The sequence below is a fragment of the Acromyrmex echinatior genome, chromosome 4 (assembly GCF_024713525.1).
Source record: "Acromyrmex echinatior isolate Ae372 chromosome 4, ASM2471352v2, whole genome shotgun sequence".
NCBI lineage: Eukaryota > Metazoa > Arthropoda > Insecta > Hymenoptera > Formicidae > Acromyrmex > Acromyrmex echinatior.
This window is the reverse complement of record NC_141855.1, coordinates 11,182,185-11,202,185: the sequence shown is the minus strand read 5'-3', so window position 1 is coordinate 11,202,185 and position 20,001 is coordinate 11,182,185. Positions and strand designations below refer to the sequence as shown.

General features: G+C 33.1%; 2 protein-coding genes and 2 long non-coding RNA genes across 4 annotated transcripts; 2 read left to right on the top strand and 2 right to left on the bottom strand.

The window, feature by feature from the left end:
• Positions 1-1,124: 1,124 nt before the first annotated feature.
• LOC105146549 (uncharacterized) lies at positions 1,125-13,163 on the top strand. The gene is made up of 9 exons (XM_011056885.2): positions 1,125-1,330; positions 4,182-4,244; positions 4,929-4,987; positions 6,426-7,042; positions 7,136-7,476; positions 7,571-7,697; positions 10,868-11,038; positions 11,340-11,478; positions 11,816-13,163. Exons 1-9 carry the CDS (start codon positions 1,247-1,249, stop codon positions 11,961-11,963), a joined length of 1,749 nt encoding a protein of 582 aa, XP_011055187.2. The 5' UTR covers positions 1,125-1,246; the 3' UTR covers positions 11,964-13,163.
• LOC105146548 (uncharacterized) lies at positions 2,450-4,963 on the bottom strand. The gene is made up of 3 exons (XR_846203.2): positions 4,125-4,963; positions 3,401-3,545; positions 2,450-3,063 (listed from the first exon to the last, which is right to left on the bottom strand). It is a non-coding gene; the product is annotated as an uncharacterized LOC105146548 (long non-coding RNA).
• Positions 10,718-11,926, bottom strand: LOC147909973 (uncharacterized). Its single transcript, XR_015544876.1, has 3 exons — positions 11,801-11,926; positions 11,351-11,557; positions 10,718-10,963 (listed from the first exon to the last, which is right to left on the bottom strand). It is a non-coding gene; the product is annotated as an uncharacterized LOC147909973 (long non-coding RNA).
• A 437-nt stretch (positions 13,164-13,600) lies between the features above and the next one.
• Hr96 (Nuclear hormone receptor HR96) lies at positions 13,601-19,779 on the top strand. The gene is made up of 7 exons (XM_011056887.2): positions 13,601-14,444; positions 14,585-15,004; positions 16,123-16,607; positions 16,692-17,468; positions 17,550-17,766; positions 17,854-18,273; positions 18,496-19,779. The coding sequence occupies exons 2-7, from the start codon at positions 14,867-14,869 to the stop codon at positions 18,691-18,693; spliced, it is 2,235 nt and encodes a 744-aa protein (XP_011055189.1). The 5' UTR covers positions 13,601-14,444; positions 14,585-14,866; the 3' UTR covers positions 18,694-19,779.
• The last annotated feature ends 222 nt before the right edge of the window (positions 19,780-20,001 follow it).

Sequence of the window (20,001 nt, the reverse complement as noted above, 5' to 3'; positions counted from 1 at the left end):
TACTTTTTTTTCGATTTAATTGGATTCAATTGGATTCAATTAGATTCAATTGGATGCAATTGGATTGAAAAATTGCAATTCCTATTCAAAATTTTGAACAGTATTCACAATGCACAGAAAAAGCTAATATTATTTTTAGATTGAAAGGGATCATAGAGATATGCTCCATGCAATTCCTATAAATGAATAAAAATTCCGAATTGAAAAGCATTCGTTTTAACATTCGTGAATCAATATTTCTGAAAAATCTGAATCCATTTCAATTTATTTCAATCCATTCTCGTTTGCTGGGTTGTTGTGATTAGAATATTATTAAAATTAAATTAATATATAGTTAAACTTTGTTTTACGTTTTTGTTTATAAGTTAAATATTGGGTCATCTAAAAAGTATCCGCGGTACTTTGTCACTAGATATATGACCATCAACACACATCTAGTGACAAAAAACCGCGGATACTTTTTAGATGATCCAATAAATAAAAGTTTACAAAATTCTCTAGTTTTTAATGCACTGTGATATAAGTCTAGGTCTGTTTTTTTATTGCTGCACTCTCTGAACTGATATATACAGTGCAATAAATTGAAGTGAAATAAATATACATTTGTTTCAAGGTAAGTATTTCTTATTTGTTTTACTATATATTGTTATAACTTTTACTAAAAGCATTGAACGTCGATGGATTTCGTTTCACAATCATTGTCGAGGGCGGATTACAATAAGAACTGATATGACTCATTCTTATTTCCAGTGAAGGGGATATAAGCTTTGACGAAAGAGAGATTTTGGTTTCCATCAATCTATCAAATATCATTTTTCTTTGGTATTTTTTTCAAAAGGAAATCGAATTGATCAGGAGAGTCAGAAATTAAGATTACGTGTCACGGGACGGGAGTCATATGTTAAAGAATAATACTTAGACAGTCACAAGCGTGAAATTAGGCATAGATCATAATTCAAATATGCTAGGAGGGAAGGGCCCTCACCTTACGCGAGACAGGCCTGGCAACGCAGGTGCGCCACGAGAAACTAACCAATCGCGAATGGACATTGGCGAGGGTGGTGGTCACGAGTAGGGCAGAGTGAGGAATGAAAACGACAAGAAGAGAGAAGAGAGAAGGGGAGACCTGTCAGACGGTCGCGCGGTCGGCGCGGTCACAAAAAGCTGATGCAGACGTCGTCGGACGGTGAACGTGCACGTGCGGTGATTAGTTTTTTTTTCTTCTTCGCGTGTGCGGTGGCCCGCGATGTCCAAGAAGCTATCGCGGGCCGATGCCCTCAACAACATCTCCGCCTGGGACACAGAGGGAGTGTTGTGCCTGTTGCGCAAGGTAAGTGAAGTTCGTCGCGGTTGGCTTAACTTCTGCCGCGCCGCAGTCGCGCCTCACTTCGCGCCGTTCAAGTCGTAGAGCGTTGAATAGATGCAACTTTTCGGCGGACACTGACTGTCACAGTGGTCACAGTTAAAGGCGTGATCGCGAGGAGGAACGTCGGGAACACCTAGCATCGCGCAATAGGAAAAAAAGAGAGAGAGAGAGAAAGATACAAGGCGCACGTGCGCATCAAAAGCGGTAAATACGCGAGTATTTATAGCATGACTTCTATAGAGAGGAGAGGATCGCCGCGGAAAAGGCACAGGCAGACTCGCTAGGATTCCTGAGCAATTTTCCGACGATTAAGTTGAGGCTACCGACCTTTGCCGATTTTCTCTCTTATTCGTAACTTTCCACGTTTCTCATATTTGTAAATTTTTTTATCTTTTTCCAAAAACCCAGATAGCCAAGTAGAAAGCAGATTTTTTTTAATGTCTGCTACACACTACCAACAAAATGACAACAGAATTAGATGTACATAATAGTTTTGACAGATTGCTAGGAAAAAACATAACAAAATCTGTAAGCGTCAGATAATATCGGCAGAATCTGTTCAATTTCTGCCAACAATTTGCCTTCATGTTATGTCGATAAGCGATGTTAATAGAATATAAGCCTAATGCGAACACAGTTGATAGTAGACCGTCATTTTCTGTTCGAACCTGCTGACAGTCTACTAGAAAATTGCAGACATTTGGCTATCTGGGTATTATCTTATACGCTGAAGATACTATAAAGGGATCAAGGATCTAGCAAATCAAATTCTGATGCAGAAATCTAACAAATATATGAATATTTTGGATAATTATAGACTTATAAAGTTAGCGAGATGTGAAGAAGAAGATTCTATAATTTTATTAGGTGTTGGAATTAATTCGTAGCGTTTTACAAGTGATGGGAAGTACTTTCATTAATGTATTTTTTAATGCTCATGTGAAATAAATAACATTCTTTCATTAAAAACGCTACAAATTAATTCCAACACCTAATATTATAAGAATAGATTTTTGTTTAATAGATTAATTTTATTATAAAATATGTATATATATATATATATATATATATATATATATATAATAGATACAAATTCTTTGTAATGCAACTTTTATCTTATCCGAATTTTTTGTGTATCTAATAGAAGTTTTGAAAGTGTCTCAGAGATATCTTTTAGATAAATGTCTAAGCATTCTTTAAAAAAGGCATATTTGGAAACGCCCTCATATCATGACCGACCCGTATATCATTTTTTTTTGTTTGATATTCAATAAACGATAAAATAACAACGATAAGAACGAGTGGTGTTTCTGAACGCAAAAATAGGATCTTTGTACTTATTGATTTAATATATGAATTTCACATTATTGCAGATTATCACAGAGAAACAGCTTTCTTTAGAAAGACGAACTTCTGATATACGAACTTCACATATAATGAGAGCATTTTGCCTAAAGCATTACTCATCAAGTGTTAAAGACATTTCTGAAGAACGCGGCCAGCGAAAGGGACGCATTTCATTTGCATTTCTTCGCGCGTGATCAAGATTGCGCTTAACTTTCACGCATTCCTCGATAAACGCGTTTGCCAGTTTAAGACTACGATCGTTGTTTCCTTACCGCAACTTATTTCTCTTACTTCACGGAAGAAATGTTAGTCGGCTCCGATTTCTTCCTCATAGTCATCATTCTATATGACTGAAATATAAATTAATTATAAATCCTTTTTTTTACTGAGATATTTAATTTTGCGTAAAATACGAAAATCTGGAAGTGTATTAAAATTAATGAGCGATAGTATATATGTATTCTTTAAATGAATTTATATCTCAGAAATATAACTGCGCGCCGCGCGCGCGCGCGATTACTTTTGGATTTTCAACCTAATTAATTTTAAATATTAATAATTCCTCCAAATTATACTAAAGTATTTTTGAAGTGCTTTTAAGAGCAATAAACAGAATTATGCTATCTGTTATATCTTAGATAATACAAGCCAAAGAAGTCGTATATAATATATGAAAAAATAAAGTACCTTTTCAAATCGACACGGAGGATTGTTTCATTGTAAATAACTTTCTGATACTCCTGATTTTGATACTCCTAAGATATATACACAGTATGCCCCTTGTTGTTGAAAAGGCGTCTCAAACTTGGAATAAACAAGAGTAAAGTATTTCCTAAAATCGAGACAAAGCACCAATTGCAGCATCAACCTATTTATAATTATGTTTTGTTCATTTTTTATGTTTTGTTAGTTCAATTTTGTTTATTACTTCTAAAGTAATTTTGTATTTATTTTTTTTATATATTTTGTTATAGATTGGGTATGAACTTAGCACTCCCACCTTCAAACACGGATAAACAATTAAACAACTTGAGCTCTAAAATTAGAAATAAATAATTAAAATGAGTATCTAATTAACATTTGATTTTGATATCTTATTCCGATTTCAGCAGAGAAACTAATTTAGGTTTTTTCCCGTAATTTATTATACATTAAAAAGATATGAAATCACATAGGAAAAAAACAATGGGAAAAGTAGGAAATATTTTATCCTATCTATTCTAGTAGTCCATCAGCGAGATAGAAATGTTAGAATTAGATAATAAATATTCGCGCATAGTTATGTTTATGAAGATACTTTTTCTCGACACATCATCATTATCGGACCGGATTTCCTCTTTTTTATTATTAATTGGAGAATATTTCTTGATATATGACAGATATCAATTTCTATATACATATATGTACGTACTCTTTATCAATACCATATATCCTGTGATATTTAACTGAGAATATTCTTCATTTACAGAACGGACTGGAAGAATGTTGCAAGGCTGTGGCGAAACGGCAAATCGATGGCGATGAGTTGCTGGTGAGTCAATTAGTATATTGCTATGAAAAGAATGACCATTCAAGCAATTTCCTGATTTTCATTTTCGGTTAATCCATCCTATGCCTTGCCGGTGTTCCTGTCGATAACCCTTGAGTCACTCGAATATGGATTACGAAGTGCCTTAAAAAATGGAGCGTTCAGACTGGAATCTCAGTTTTCGCGTTATTAATTTAATTAATTTGTAATTTAAACAATTTGAATAATATTATTTTCAACAGACAAAGTTATATCAGCATATTTAAATATACTGGTTCAATTTTATAAGTAATATATATGATTTTTCACATATTAATTATTATATGATAATTATTATTATGATTTTCTAGAATTTATATCTTAATTTGTAAGAAGATTTTTAGATCGTAGCTACGCGCATCTATCTTATTTACGTGACTATGTATAACGATAATTTTTAATGCAAAAAATGATTTATCTGTCTGAAAATGTCTTTTCGATAACTTAATAAATTTCCAAAATTGCTGATTTAACTTGTAATTAGACACTTATAGTTAAAGACGCGTGTCAGGCGATAATTATCTACCCACTTCCACTGATAACGCACGGACTGCATTTTTTTCCGGTTACAACAGCAATATATTTCGAGACAGCCGGCGGCGACGCGTGCTCTCTTAACGGGACCTTAATTAATTGTAATTATTCCAGCACTTGACGGATGGGAAGCTGACTCTCTGGAAGAGTGACCTCACGCATCCACTGATAGGGTGAGAGAACGAACCAAATCCAGTTTTATTTCTGCCCGCATCGTATTATTTTCTCTGCTCTTCTCTTCGCGGAATCGTGTCTCGTGATTTTTTCTTATAACGCGTTCTCTCTTAACGGTATCGGATTATTCAGTATGCGAACAACTCATCGCATTCACATACCGTTTACAAGTGTTTACGTACTTAAGGAGCATGAACGTAAGACATAATCCGACTAGACAGTTCTTAAATAGAAAATGCCACATAATACATGATTAATACATGATTTTAAAGTCGTCTCGTTTTTAGATCTTTTTATATTTTTTTAAATTTAGAATCTATCTTTATTTCCTGAAATAATTTTCTAATAGCAAGAAATTGCTGACTTACACGACGCAGCAAGAATGTGCTACGTGGCTCATTCTTTATATAAAGACGCCGTCGCAAGCTATTTGCCTGGATGTGTTTCGCGCGACTGGATAATTATTTGACGACTGCAAGTCGTGCATAAATGCATAAGTCTACCGCGTGGGTCATATTCGATCATTCCACTCCACATTCGTGTCGATTTAATGTTTTATGGTTTTACGCTATTCTTTATTGCTTAACACTCCATCTACACGAAAATTAACATTTTATTATAAGGTATTCGATAAATATTTTTTTAATATTGGTTAAAAAATAATGACAATAATATAAATTCAATTAAATTAAAAATTATATTGAAATAATGAAAAAAAATAATAATGCCAATAACGAGCCGATAATAGATGTTTGTATGTGAATTTTTTAGTAAGATTAAAACATGATAATAATTAGTTAAACATTCTGACTCATGCTCGCAAATAGTATACATACTTAAATAAAGCACAAATTTCCTTTTTAATGCATTAATATGATGAACCGTTATTGACATTGTTATTACTTTTTTTTTATATTGTTTCACTGGATTGCGAGCCTCTTGAAATAATTCTTAATTTAAATTAAAATAAGAATGGGCTACGAACAAAAAAAAATTGGATATTTATTAGAAAAATGTATATGATGCAGATTATAATAAATAATGAAACAGATATTTCGAATATTTCGATTTGTATTAGTTCATTTTCAAAGACAAGTCATTTTGAAAATGACTTATAATACGAATATCGAATGGCAGTTTGAAAAGTTACTACTTTGGTATGTTATTATCAAATCGTTAAGTTAAAGCGTTAAGATTTACGAACTAATTTAGTAATGATAATTTTTATAATATTTTAAAACTGCTGTTCGACATTTGTATTATGTATTCAAAATGATTTGTCTTCGTCTAATAATGAAAATAATCTGATAATTGGACCGTCAATCATTATGTAAATATCTTAGCACATCAATAAGCGTCCAGCATTATTATTTTGTCCTCGCTTGTATTATTATCGTCGTCCATTATTCTTTCAATATTGATTAACTTCTGTCGCAGAAAATTATGGACATTTGTGCAAGAATTGAATAAGTCTCCAGAACTATATCTGCTGGATAAGATTATAGAAGTACAACAAAACGATGATCATTTGAGCGATAGCGGTTCCTGGGGAACTGACTTTGAGGATGAAGCAACCGAGGAAAATAATTCTACCGCAAATGTGCAAGAAATCATAAAAGCAAATCTGATCAAGAATAAGCAAGTGTCTTTACAACAGAATAATAGGATACCGATTAGTAGAATACCAACGCAGTCGAAGAAAATAATAAAACCAGAGCAGGAAGAGACTTACGCCAATTGCAAATCTTTTCCAAACGAAGAGGAGAATATGTATGCGAATTGTCAGGAACCGAAACCACCGCCAATGAGAAATGTTTCAAGACTGCACAGTGAGTTGGAGAAAACTCTAGCCGGGAAATTAAAGTTGGAATTGGAAGAGTTGAAGCGGAGGAATGGTCCAAAGAAACCTGAGATCAGGCCGAAACCGGAGACTCTACCATTGAGAAGAATTTCGATGACAGCTTCCGATAAGAAATCTCCGCAGAAATCTTTCCTGCACAATGGACCAAAGATCCAGCACGAACGTGTTCCTAATGAACAAAGCAAAACACAAAGTTAGTCTTTTTAAAATATCTTGATTTTTTTCGATATGGAGATTTTGATTCTTTATGTAATATTACTAAATATTATATTGCTTGGGTTTCCAGAAAGAATGAGTGTGCCGCCGCCACCGGAACCTAAGAAAAATAAGGATTATACGTCCGAGGAAATCAAGAAAGGAGCCGATAAGGAGTTATCGAAACCACCGATCATCTTAAGAAATTTTGATCTTGTGGCAAATTTACCGGCACAAACAGAAGAGAGCGAGGACGAATATGAGCCATTCGACGAAAACATCATTGAAAAGAATGAGATCTCGCGAGTCGATAGTAAGCAGTCGTTGCACAGCGGTCGCCAGGGATCAGTCGAAAGCGTTTACAAGCCTCCTAGCGCTGCGAGTTACGAAGAAGAAGAGGATTACGAGATTTATGAATCTATCACGGAAACGGTAAGTCAAAATGATTCTTGGTCAATGGCTTCTTCAGAATTATGCTTATGATTCGAGACAGTGAATTATTTATGTTATTGTCATGTTGCATTAGCCGGAGGATAATGATTACTTAAGCCCCATTCAAAGGACAAATGATATACAAGAACCACCTCCTTTACCCGCTAAATCGCCGCCTCCACTGTTTTCGACTCTTCCCAGTAGAATCAGATTGGAGAAAGGTAAGTGTATTTTTCAGCATTATAAACAGAATATGACTAAACAAGCAATTAAAAAATATTACAGTTTCATATAAAATGTTATAACATGATACAATCTTATGAGTACTAAATTCTGTTGGTAGATTATTTCTTATATTACATTTTGATCTTGATAATGCTTATATAATAGAAAATTATAAATAATTTTTTTTTCTTTTAAAAATATAATCATCTAAACATTCAAGAGCACTTGAGAAAACTTTAAAGATAGGAAAATTTGATTTGTTACTCAATACTATGTTTAACTTATCTGAAGCATGATTAGATACGAATTTGTGCGAATTCGTTATTAGGACATTAGATGTATTAACAATGTCATGAAACATACGTTCTGGTGAATGCGGAAAAAATGCAGGGTACCGTAGACTCGAGACGAGAGACGAGCAGGATCATTCGTAAGAACTTCTGAGCATATGTTCGACAAATGCTGCTTATTGTTGGTTCCCATGCAACCTGATGCAGGCATTGCCATCGCAACACTGCGGACAGTCGCATATCGGCCACAGTCATCAAAGGATTCACGAAACATAACGTTCTCTCTTTGTAATAGTAAAACGACGCAGAATAGTGTTTTGTGTCGCAGTATGTCAACGACGTTGTCGCAATTATTTGCTATTTTTCGTATGAAAGAAGTCAAAGCGAGACCTTCGACCTTCAATATGAATAAAAGATTTCAAACGTCGGGATCGGCAAGATAAATCGTCGTGGATTTTCAATTCGAATGTGAGACAACAGTACAAAACGTCGAGTCGTGGAGTAACGTAACGAGAGTCTACATTCTAGGTTTGTTTTCTATAGCTGAACAGTGTATTCAAATGTAGGTATATATTTGTTATTTGGTTAAAAAAGCGAGAAAGAAAGTTTTAGTATAGTCTAGTGCAAGAATAAAAAATAAGCTCTGTTTTCGATTGATATAATCGAAAACTACATATAGCTCTGTTTTTTATACTTTTTGCACTTAAAATGAAATAGGTATGTATGTTTGATATTTGGTGATATTTGGCAATAGTGAGAAGGAAAATTGTAGTACATGGCTCAGGTGCAACAATAAAAAACAAATCTAATCTGTGTATACAATGAATTCTCTGAAAAGAAACGAAGCAACAAGTTGCACGGACAGAGAAGAGAAATACTAACTATTTCTCATTGTGATTCGTACGACGTGCGCGTGTGAAAGGATTTGATAAGAGATCGAGAGAGCAAAATACTGGTGATGGAATGTGTTCCTGTTTTTATCTGCGTCTGAGCAAACAGCTCCTAGGAGGCCTGGGCACGCGCCTGGCCGATGAGGTCGCCGATATGATAGTGCGGATCAAGAGAGGCCTGTCTACGTGTTGTTATACGCAACCACCTGAGCCGCCAGGTACACAAAATGATTAAACAATGCATTGTTCGATGACTTATCTACGTTTGCTCCGGTACAATGTCATGTGATCATAGTATTAACTACGAATGTTCCACTAATGGAACATCTGTTCGCTCTTCATTTATCGAAGATCGTCGAACCTGGCGGATGGAAATAAATTAAATTAAATTTAATTTTGGAAATTAATCTTGCTTTCCATATGCATCAATTTACAATAATTATATCATATAATATATTATATAATTTAATATAATTATGTCTTTACAATATGTAATTCGTAATTAATATTTGCAATATATAATAATTTATGAAGATAAAATTATCCAAATATCACCGTGATATCAGCAGGTAAATTATTTAAAAAATTGGTGACAATGTTTCCGAAATAACGTATAGGTAAATTTTATACATTATTTATTCGAGTATATTATATTTATTTTATTAAATTTGAAAACTTCTCGACATTAAAAATATAAGTACGTGATCTTCCTTTCGTGTGATTTACTCCAACAATCGGAATTCATGTTGATAATCATTGCTCATGTTATTTCTATACGTCTTATATTTTAGTTCACTGCCTTAGGAAATAACACGTACTACTGACAATTTTATTTTCTTTTTACAAAGAAAACTATCTTTATCAGTTCTTCTTTGTTTCCCGTAATCACTGCATAGGTTCGTTGACTCTCCCGTTCTGATTTACGGAAGTTATTCTTGGACACACTTTGAATGTCCCATGCCGAGAGACCAACGGATTGACCACTTTTCTTTTTTCGCAATGCTTTTAAAGGCTCGCTCTGGAGTCAAATGTCAGTTTCGTCGCGATCTTTAAAACAACCGTATCGTGTGCGTTTTTCAAATCAGTTTCCAAAGAATGTGAAGATAGAAAAATTCACGACAATATACTATTGATACTTTTAAACGTATTTGTATCGAGATATATGTGACAAATTGCAACACAATGGCAACTATAATTAGCGATTCAAAACGAAATATATCGCTCCATACGACGGTACGCCGGCAAACGAATTTTTCAGAATGTTTGACACAGGAAACTCTTACGCAAGCTAGACTTAACTTAGCAAGTTAGTAATGTGATTTTCCTGTATTTTAACACTAAAACTGCTGATGATATTATTTTAGTTCTACTATTAAGTGTTTCCCATTTAGTGATACAAGTCGATACAAATCTCATTCTGTCTTTCTTAATATGCAGTAACAAAGATGAAACTTGTGTCGACTTATATATCACCAAATGGTAAGCATCTAATTATTTCAATTTTTTTTCGCGTTAAATATACAGTACAGAATATTGAAAATATATGAATATAATGCAAATATTTCTAACGATATAAATAATATCATAATAACTTTTCACTAACTGAAAACAGGAATAGAGGAAATTGTTAAATGTTAAGCACCTTCGGTAGTTTTAGCGGCAATTTTAGTGTTAATTAAGAAGATTTTTACAACGATGTATATTTTATTTATGGTACAATCGTTCTCATTTTTATAAATCAAAATTCTTATTAAATTATATAGTTGAATTACTCTTTTGATGACACAAATTTTTAATATTATATGCATTCATACATTTGTATTCATTTTGTTTCCATTCTTTGGAACATTATTTTATTGTACGAATGTAAAAAGTTATTACACATTGATACATGTATTATATAAATACATAGCAATTATTGTATCAATTTACGATATTCCCTTGAATGTTGGTCTTTATCTTGATTGTATTTTTATATATTTGCAGAGCGATCACCGGATAAGAAATCAGCCACATTACCTCATGCTGGCAGTAACACTTCGATGTCAACCGAGAGAGCCACACGGCCGCTACCACCGCCGCCTGAAAGATCTTATATAGACAAGCCCTGGTTTCATAATATTTCGAGGGAACAAGCAATTATTCTGATCAAAGAACGTATGTATTAATTAGTTTTTTAAATTAAAATTATATTTCTAATTAAGTTTTGCAAAGAGAAACTCAGCATATATTTTTTTAATTATCAAAATTGAAGTTATGAATTATAACTTTAGAATACATTATAATAGAAATATCTAAGAGTAAAAATATAAGAACATTATAATAGAAATATCTTATATCAATATTTGATCTACTTTATCATTTTTCTATTATAAAACTTTTTACTTAAGATGAAAATAATGTAGAATTTATAATTTAATACGAGGTAGTTATTGAATATGTAATTGTACATTTTTAGAAGGTACTTACAGTAATCCGCAAGACGGATATTTTCTTTTGAGACCGTCAACGACAAATCTTGGTAATCCTTTAACCTTGGTTCTTTGGTATAAGGATAGGGTCTACAATGTTCCGGTCAGAAAAAGAAATGACAACAGGTACACACCTTGTTTACCATTATTATTGTATTAAGACATTTTCTGCCATATATTTAATAATATTCGAATCCAATTTTAGCTGTTGTGAAAAACATTATGTTAATGCTGTATTAACCTGATAAAATGATTGGACAAAATCTTATAGGCCCAACATTTTACATATAATTGAAAAATTTTAATATACAGTTTATTTTATCTTAAGAATCCAAATATGAAAATTATCCTTTTCACGATGATAATTCGCGTACAATACTTATAAAGTTATTTTTTGTTAATTTATTATTAACATATACAAATAAAATTTGGTTTAGAAGAATGTTACCTTACAATTGTTTAGATATGCATTGGGCTCCGCGAAAGTGAACGAGCTGTCTTTCTCGACGGTTGAAGAAATCATAGTGTTTCATATGAAGGAAGAACTCATGCTCTACAGCGGCGGCGTACAAACCGGAAGTACTAAATTGACTGATACTCCACCAAAGTGATTTTAGTCCACTACGTCCAATTCTACTTTAGGCAGGAAGAAAAAATTTTCGTCGATAATTTCGCTGTACATAACAATTATATATAACGTGTATAAACACTGCCGAATAAATATTTTTGGTAGATATTTCAACAATATAAAGAATAGGCTGACCAATAAGAATTTAAATGGTGCCTTTGTGTGCATTTATAATAGATACATGAATTAATCATTTTCGTAATCGCGTTGCACAAAACATTATTGTTATTTTAATATTATTCTAATAACAAGTTCTGATTCGATTTTTATGTCTAAGATTCATCTTGACATAAATTGAATTACGTGCCTTCAATAAAATGACGTAATAAGCTCGAATATTGAACGGATCTCTATTATGATACACATATTACATATATTTTTAATATATATCTCAATCTCTTACTAAGTAGGTATATTAAGAATAAAAGTTCATAGCGCTACTTCATTTGTCATGTTTTTTAAAAAAATTTGACAATTATACTATTCGATAGAGCAAAGCTTTAATAGAATCTATGTTTTTTTTTAATTGCAACGCGCGTTCGCGTGATTTTTTAAAATGGAGTTATGAGCAATTAAAAAAATGCTTCTTTTATTTATTACCCTCGATAACTCAATAATAAAAAATTAGAGACATTAACAAATTTTGTAGGGAAAACTTTAAGCTTTCACATTACAAAGTAAAAAATTTAAGTTTTCTTGGACCGTGTCAAACCACAAAGTAATAAAAAAATTTCAGCTCGTAGCTTTCTATATCTAAAAATTACCAAATTCATTAATAATTTCAATTACAGAAATTCAAAAAATATAGCGACTTTTCGAAAGTTGAAATTTTAAATCTTTTCTAAAGCCCTTTTTTCTATTTAAATTTTGTTCATTTTAATAAAGTTATAATTGCTTGAAATTTTGAAGTTTGCAGCGTTACAAACTTTTATTCCAATCTAATATTTATGGCTACGATATGCGTATAAGAGAGTAGTTTTTAAGAAGAATTTTGTGAATGCTTCGTTAAGCGGGGAAGTGATATTGTATTTTTTTATCAGTATTGTTATATTTTCACGCATCAATCACTTTTTTGATCTACGGCGACTGATAAATAATTGTTTGTGTGCACGTGAACATATTTTGGCTTTTGAGGAATCAATGACGTGTATGAAGATTTTATTAAATCTTTCTTAAAAAATTATATAGATGCTTCTCTATGCGTATACGAGACGAATGTTCACACATCCATAAATGAAACGGCGCAATACTGATCCTACCATCTTCTTCCGTAGTTGTTTACGTTTTCTCTTGTCTCTCATCCTTTTCCTCGTCAATTGCGACTATGCGCGATCAAATTTTGTAAATGTGAATCATACGATTCGCGCACATCACGTCTGCGCCGCTTGACTGTATCTCTCTTGCTACTGAGAATGTGAATGATAACGATAACGCCGATCAAGCCGTCGAACGTATTGATAAACGATTTCGAAATTGTTACCATCATTGCGCGATCAGTAGTGGAATTCCTTCGGTGGGCGAAGTTGATTCCTGTTGTGGAGAGATTTTCAGTGATCGATCATCGTAGACTCTTGTAACTGTATACGTTATCTCTTTTCGCGTGATCACGACGATTATCGTCTACGTGTGCGTGCCCCTGAACTGTGAGCTAAGCTAATTGATGGAAGTGAAATCATAATGTCCTTCACGTTAACTTGGATGTCATGAGTCAATATATCTAACCAAATCACTTAAGGACTCTGTGATCTCGGAGGAAAGAAACATTTATGATAAATAAATCAGATACTTAGATATATTTTTTATTGAATGTTTCTAACGTGACGTAATAATTAGAAATTATTACGTCGATAAAATTCATGACATTTGAGCGCTAAATGTTATCTGATAATAATCTTTCTTTAATTATAACGAGGCGTATTATTGACATTGTATTTATTTGCTTGCTGCACACAGGATTTTGCACGAGTTGAATTGTATTATAATTACTTCGAAAGTCATTTATATCTATTTAATTTTAGCAAAAATTTTCAGCATTAACTAATTAAGCTAATTAGTTAATAGCTCTAATTTATAAAGCCTGAAAAATATAAGCTCCAATTTATAAAGCCTGAAAAATATAAGCTCCAATTTAAAAAATGCCTGAAAAATTCGGAAGCTAAATGAAGAGTTTCCGCGTTTAGTTTTTCTGCGCTTTTTTGTCAAAATTGTCCGACGCTTTTATCAGGAAGAAAAAGAAATTTTTCGGAGACGGACTGCGTTCATTTTGGATGCTTTCAACGCTTATATTCTTATTTTACGATAATCTTTCCGGAAGCCTGTTTGAAAGTACGCGCGAATGGCTTGCGATCACGTGGACGTTGTGGAGGTCGTGGTCATGACTCGTGGATGAGGTCTAGTTACATTTTGAGAACATATTTGCGATGTCGTGGTACTTCCAATGATGGATACATCTACAGTACAAAGGGTAGGCAAGAAAGAGGGAGAGGGACGGCGGGATGAACGGATTATACGACGAATTTGTGCGCACCGTCTCATTAACTGTTGACAAGTGGAGCCGTCAATTGACTGCCTCATTCGATACTATCACTTATAAAACTTTTGTAGGCGCGGATTTGAACGGGGCGTGTTTAGCTGTGTTGGGCGAGGAGGACGAGGAAGAAAAAGATGCTGTCGTGAAACCCGAACTCCGACCTGGCCTCCGGCAGGCACTACGGACGCGATAAACAATGTTGACGTGAGTCAATGGCGCTCTGCGAGCAAGAGGACGTTGCAAGGGATAAGACGAGGGTGAGAGGAGCAGAGCGAAAGCAAGATTACAGAAACGATGTTACTGCCTGTACGAGTAGATAAGACGTGTTAATCGTGGAGAACGCTGATCCAAGAGCAATGGATGATGAACAGCCGGCGAGGGAAGCCAACAAGATCTGTGGAGTCTGTGGTGACCGGGCACTTGGTTACAACTTCAGCGCTGTCTCTTGTGAGAGCTGCAAGGCTTTCTTCAGGAGAAATGCATTGAAAAACAAGGTGAATTCCGCTCCAATTTGAAGCATTTTTATCTGATTTCTCTCAGAGTAAATAATCTTAATTTCATATCTAGAGAATCTTGATTTTGAATCTAGTCCGTATTTATAGTATCAGATCTTTAAGGTTTCCTTAAATTTATCTTTGAAATGCTCAGTAGCCAATAAAGTAATTTGTAAAGCATCTAGAGATAAATTTAAGAAAGCTTTAAATATAAAGCTTGATTATAAATATGGACATAATTCCTCGAATTCTTGGAGACTTCAATGAATTTTCTGTTCACATAATTATTTCTGAGGAAACTGTTTTAAAAAGAAATTTCGTTTTATCTTCCAGCATTAATTTGAATATCGAAAAATTTTTTCTTAAATTTAAATATGACTTATTAAAAGAATATATTAGATAAACATTGTTGGATGATTGCATATGACTCATTAGTAATCTAATGCTTTATAAATTTTAACTTCTCAAAAAAAAAAAAATAAATAAATAAATCATGTCATTGTGTTAAATGTATTAGTTAATTTGAAAGAACTCGTTTCAAAAGAACTCAAGAAGATTAATCTTAATATTAAAGAGAACTTAATTCAAATTCAGTTTTTTCACATTTAAAAAGTGAATCAAAGCTTTCTTAAACGAAAATTTTTAAATTTTCTATAACTAATTAATAATTTCATGTTTTGAAGATCTTGTTATTGAGAAGAATTTTGCAGTATCCATCGGTCGATCGTAATTTGTTTACTAATGCGATTGGAACATCTCATTTGACTTTCCAAAAGATTAATAATGGGCGTATATAAGAAAATGCAATTATTAATCTTAAGAGCAACATCTGCATATTGAAATTTATTGATAATGGACTGTTAAGAATATTAGATAAGATGTCTTTTCTTTCAGATATTAATGTTTTAGCACTTAAAACTGATATTTTTGCATTTAAAATAATTTTCATTTAGTAGGACAAAAAATTATTATGATTTATTTATGAGATTAATTAAAAACAGACCGATCAAGATAACGAAGTTCTTGATAATATTTTTGAAATTTATAAGAACGTTATCAATAAATATGTATAATAGCATATTTTATAGGCTAAAAAGAAACATGTATTCTTGTTGTAGGACTTTAAATGCCCCTTCACGGAAAACTGTAACATTACAACTATAACCAGACGATTTTGTCAAAAATGTCGTTTGGACAAATGTTTCAATATTGGCATGCGCAAGGATTATATTATGTCTGAGGAGGACAAGGTTTTGAAACGTAAGAAGATCGAAAAGAACCGCGCAAAGAAACGATCTCAGCTTGACAGTGGCAAAACATCGAAAACCAAAAAGGACTGCGTGGACGACTGTACGTTTGAAGACACGTCAATGTCGGTCAATTCGGTCGCGTCGACAATATCGGAAACATACTTTTGGGAGTCCGATAGAAAATATACAGACCTAGATAGCAATAGGCAAAACGTCGTTGAAAGTATGAGTCCAGTGACAGCAGCGAGCGTGCCAAGTCCTTCAAGTCCACCAGAGAATATGAATATCGCCGAAACAAAGACTTTAGATATGATGAAGGAATCCGTTCACGGTTTGAAGACTAATCTTGCAAGGTATGACCAACTTATCTAATGTGTAGAGAAGGACACAGAAGTGAATTAATCAATAAAGATTAAATAGATATTGTCTGTTTACAGCCGCACGAGATTCGCCGATCTCAATGTAGCGCCTCAGAGTGTAGGGACGGACAAAAACTCTTCTCTAAATTCAGGGAAATACGAGCAAAATTCGTTGCAATTCAATTCCGAGTTCGCAGATGTTAACCGCGAATCATCAAACTCTGCGTACAGCTCTGCGTTCGAAGAAAACGTGCCAAATTATTCCAAATTTGAGCAAACTCGCGAACAGAATTCTTACGTAGATCGCACTTTGCAAGGCGAGACAAGTCAGTCTGATCTGGATTCGTCGCAACTTACGAAAGAGGAGACATCAATATGTCAAAAGCCGAAGGAAACGTGTTCAAGCGGGAGTAATTTGGTCGCAAAGTTTAAGCAGAATCCCAGCCTACTAACAAAGTTTGTCAGTAATCCAAATTTAGTAGCGAAAATATTTCAAGATCGGAGAATAATAATGAAGATTATGACGGATCCTGACATGATTACGTGCTTGGCAACGGATCCACATATCACGCAATTCTTGGAGGAGAACAACGCGATCGATACGATGATCATTGGACGTGATGTCAAAACAAAAGTTCAATCCAAAGAAGCTCCGGAAAATAATAGCGATTCGGATGATTCTAGATATACGCCAAAATCTAAAGGGAGTCACGTGGAAAATCCAATTCTGACGGACTTGATTACGAACCGTAACTCGGAAGATTGCAAAGATCAAAATTTAAAATCTAATGCAAATGCAGACTGGAATAAAAATACAGCTGACGTTACCAGAGATATTCTTCAGGACGTTCAAAGGTAGTCCTCGATGCATCATATTAGGTGTAATATTTTAACGATACGCTATGAAATCTGCTTAAAATTTAATATTTGTTTCAGAATAGCAATTGCTGCCAATTCTATAGAGTCTATCTTATGTGAAGCAATCAAATTAGAATACTCAGCATTTTCCAATTTCGGTGGTAACCAAAGTAGCAGGGAATTGAATGATGCCGAAAGAGCGAAATTAAATGAGCTGATAGTTGCTAACAAAGCATTATTAGCTCCGTTAGACGATGATATAACGAATTTGGTTGACGAGGACTGTAAATTCAAAGTAACGTATTCAAAATGTTATGTCTTTCGTATATGTATAATTTGGGGGGAAAGATAAATAATATAAACATAAAATATTTATTTGCAGAGTAATTTTGGACAATCTGATCCAATGTTGTTAGACGTTATAAATTTAACGGCTATAGCAATTAGACGCTTGATAAAGATGTCTAAGAAGATAAACGCCTTTAAGAATATGTGTCAAGAGGATCAGTTGGCTCTGTTAAAAGGTGGCTGCACGGAAATGATGATCTTAAGATCGGCCATTAATTACGATCCGGATAAAGACATGTGGAAGATACCCCATAGTCAAGAGAGCATGTCAAGTATCAAAGTTGACGTTCTGAAAGAAGCGAAAGGAAATTTATATGCGGAGCACGCAAGATTCGTCAGAACATTTGACCCTCGGTGGCGAGATGAAAACATCATTTTGATTTTAAGCGCAATTGCTTTGTTTACTCCTGATAGACCGAGAGTTGTACATGGTGATGTTATTAAATTGGAGCAGGTAAATCGAAAAATTTTTTAAGTTACTTATTCTAAAACATTCTTATACATTAAAATACAGTATATAATTTATAGTAAAATTTACATAATATTAAATCAATATAAAAATTAACAATTTATAACATGTTTTTTTTTAGCAAAGTCTTAATTTTTTATCTTGATATGAAACATTTAGAAAATTAAATTTGTAAGATTATATTTTTTATAGATTTCTTTCTTTCAGAATTCGTACTATTATCTCCTTAGACGGTATCTCGAGAGTGTTTATCCTGGTTGCGAAGCTAAGTCCACATTCCTCAAGTTAATACAGAAGATTTCTGAACTCCATAAACTGAATGATGAGGTCGTGGGAGTTTACTTGAATGTCAATCCATCCAGCGTAGAGCCGCTGCTTATAGAAATATTCGATTTAAAGCACTGATTATTAGTTTGTAAAGTCATGAGTTTCTACTTTATGTGTATAATGGGAAAATTTAATTAGTGCATTCAAATATAGCATTTGTTGCGCATGTTTCTAGGATTATTCATAAACGACGAAAATACGCGATAGCTATATCGCCGATCTGGATATTTTTTATGAAAATGTGATTATTGTAAGTAAAATTTCAACTGCATTGCCTCCTGTATAAATAGTATCAATATGTTTAAATATCTTTAAACAATGAAATGAATATATATATATATATATATATATATTACATGTGTGTGTGTGTGTGTGTGTGTGTGTGTGTGTGTGTGTGTGTGTGTGTGTGTGTGTGTGCGCGCGTGCGTGCGTGCGTGTGTAAAAATATCGAAATAGTTAACGTGAAACTGAAATGTACACGCGTAAAAATCGCCAAGAATTAACTATATTTAGAATATAGACATGAATCCAAATGGATATCAATGTCTATTATAGTTTTTTAGCTCTCATCACAAGTGGAACGAGTGATTTGTGCGTCTCAATCCGAATAAAATTGATTAAACTAGAACGTTAAGAGTGCCGTAATTAACAATAAGAATATTTTGCTTCTTAGTAAGCACATATTACATTGTATCATTAAGTATTTCGCGAAATATCTTGAACTCGATATCATTCTCAATGCGTACTGAGAATAAATGTATGCGTACAACGACAGCATAATAATTCCTAAATGGCTGTTTCGATCATGTTTTCGAGAAATAGTTAAATATATATATATATATATTTTTAAACACATGGATCGTTAAATTTTAAGTAAATGAACGTTATTCAATGCAACAAGTTCATATATTATATATATATATATATATATATTATATATATTATAGAATTATAATTATGTTGTTAAAAATTTGTTTTTAAAAAACAAGTATATGAATGAAAAAAACTCAACTATATGAATTATGATAGTTTCAGCTTTAGCCAGAGTCTACATGTAAATAAGAGAGAAAGATGTTATACTTGTATATGTGTATTGCTGCAATGTACACGAGATAAATTGTGATATCGTGATATAAATATATTTTTCAAAAATACACAATAAAACGCTTCTCTTGTACTATATATATTTAATTAACACTAATGATAATTTTGTTACATCTCTCACCAGATATGATACATCTGTGGATCTCTTAATCATCTGCGTTCGCTTGTTGGTATAAAGCCAAAAGTGTACAAAATGAGAATTATTATCGAACCAATAATACCCGCGAGGAATACGAAACCGAAGATAAAAAAAATCAAATACAATACAATTTTAATGAATAG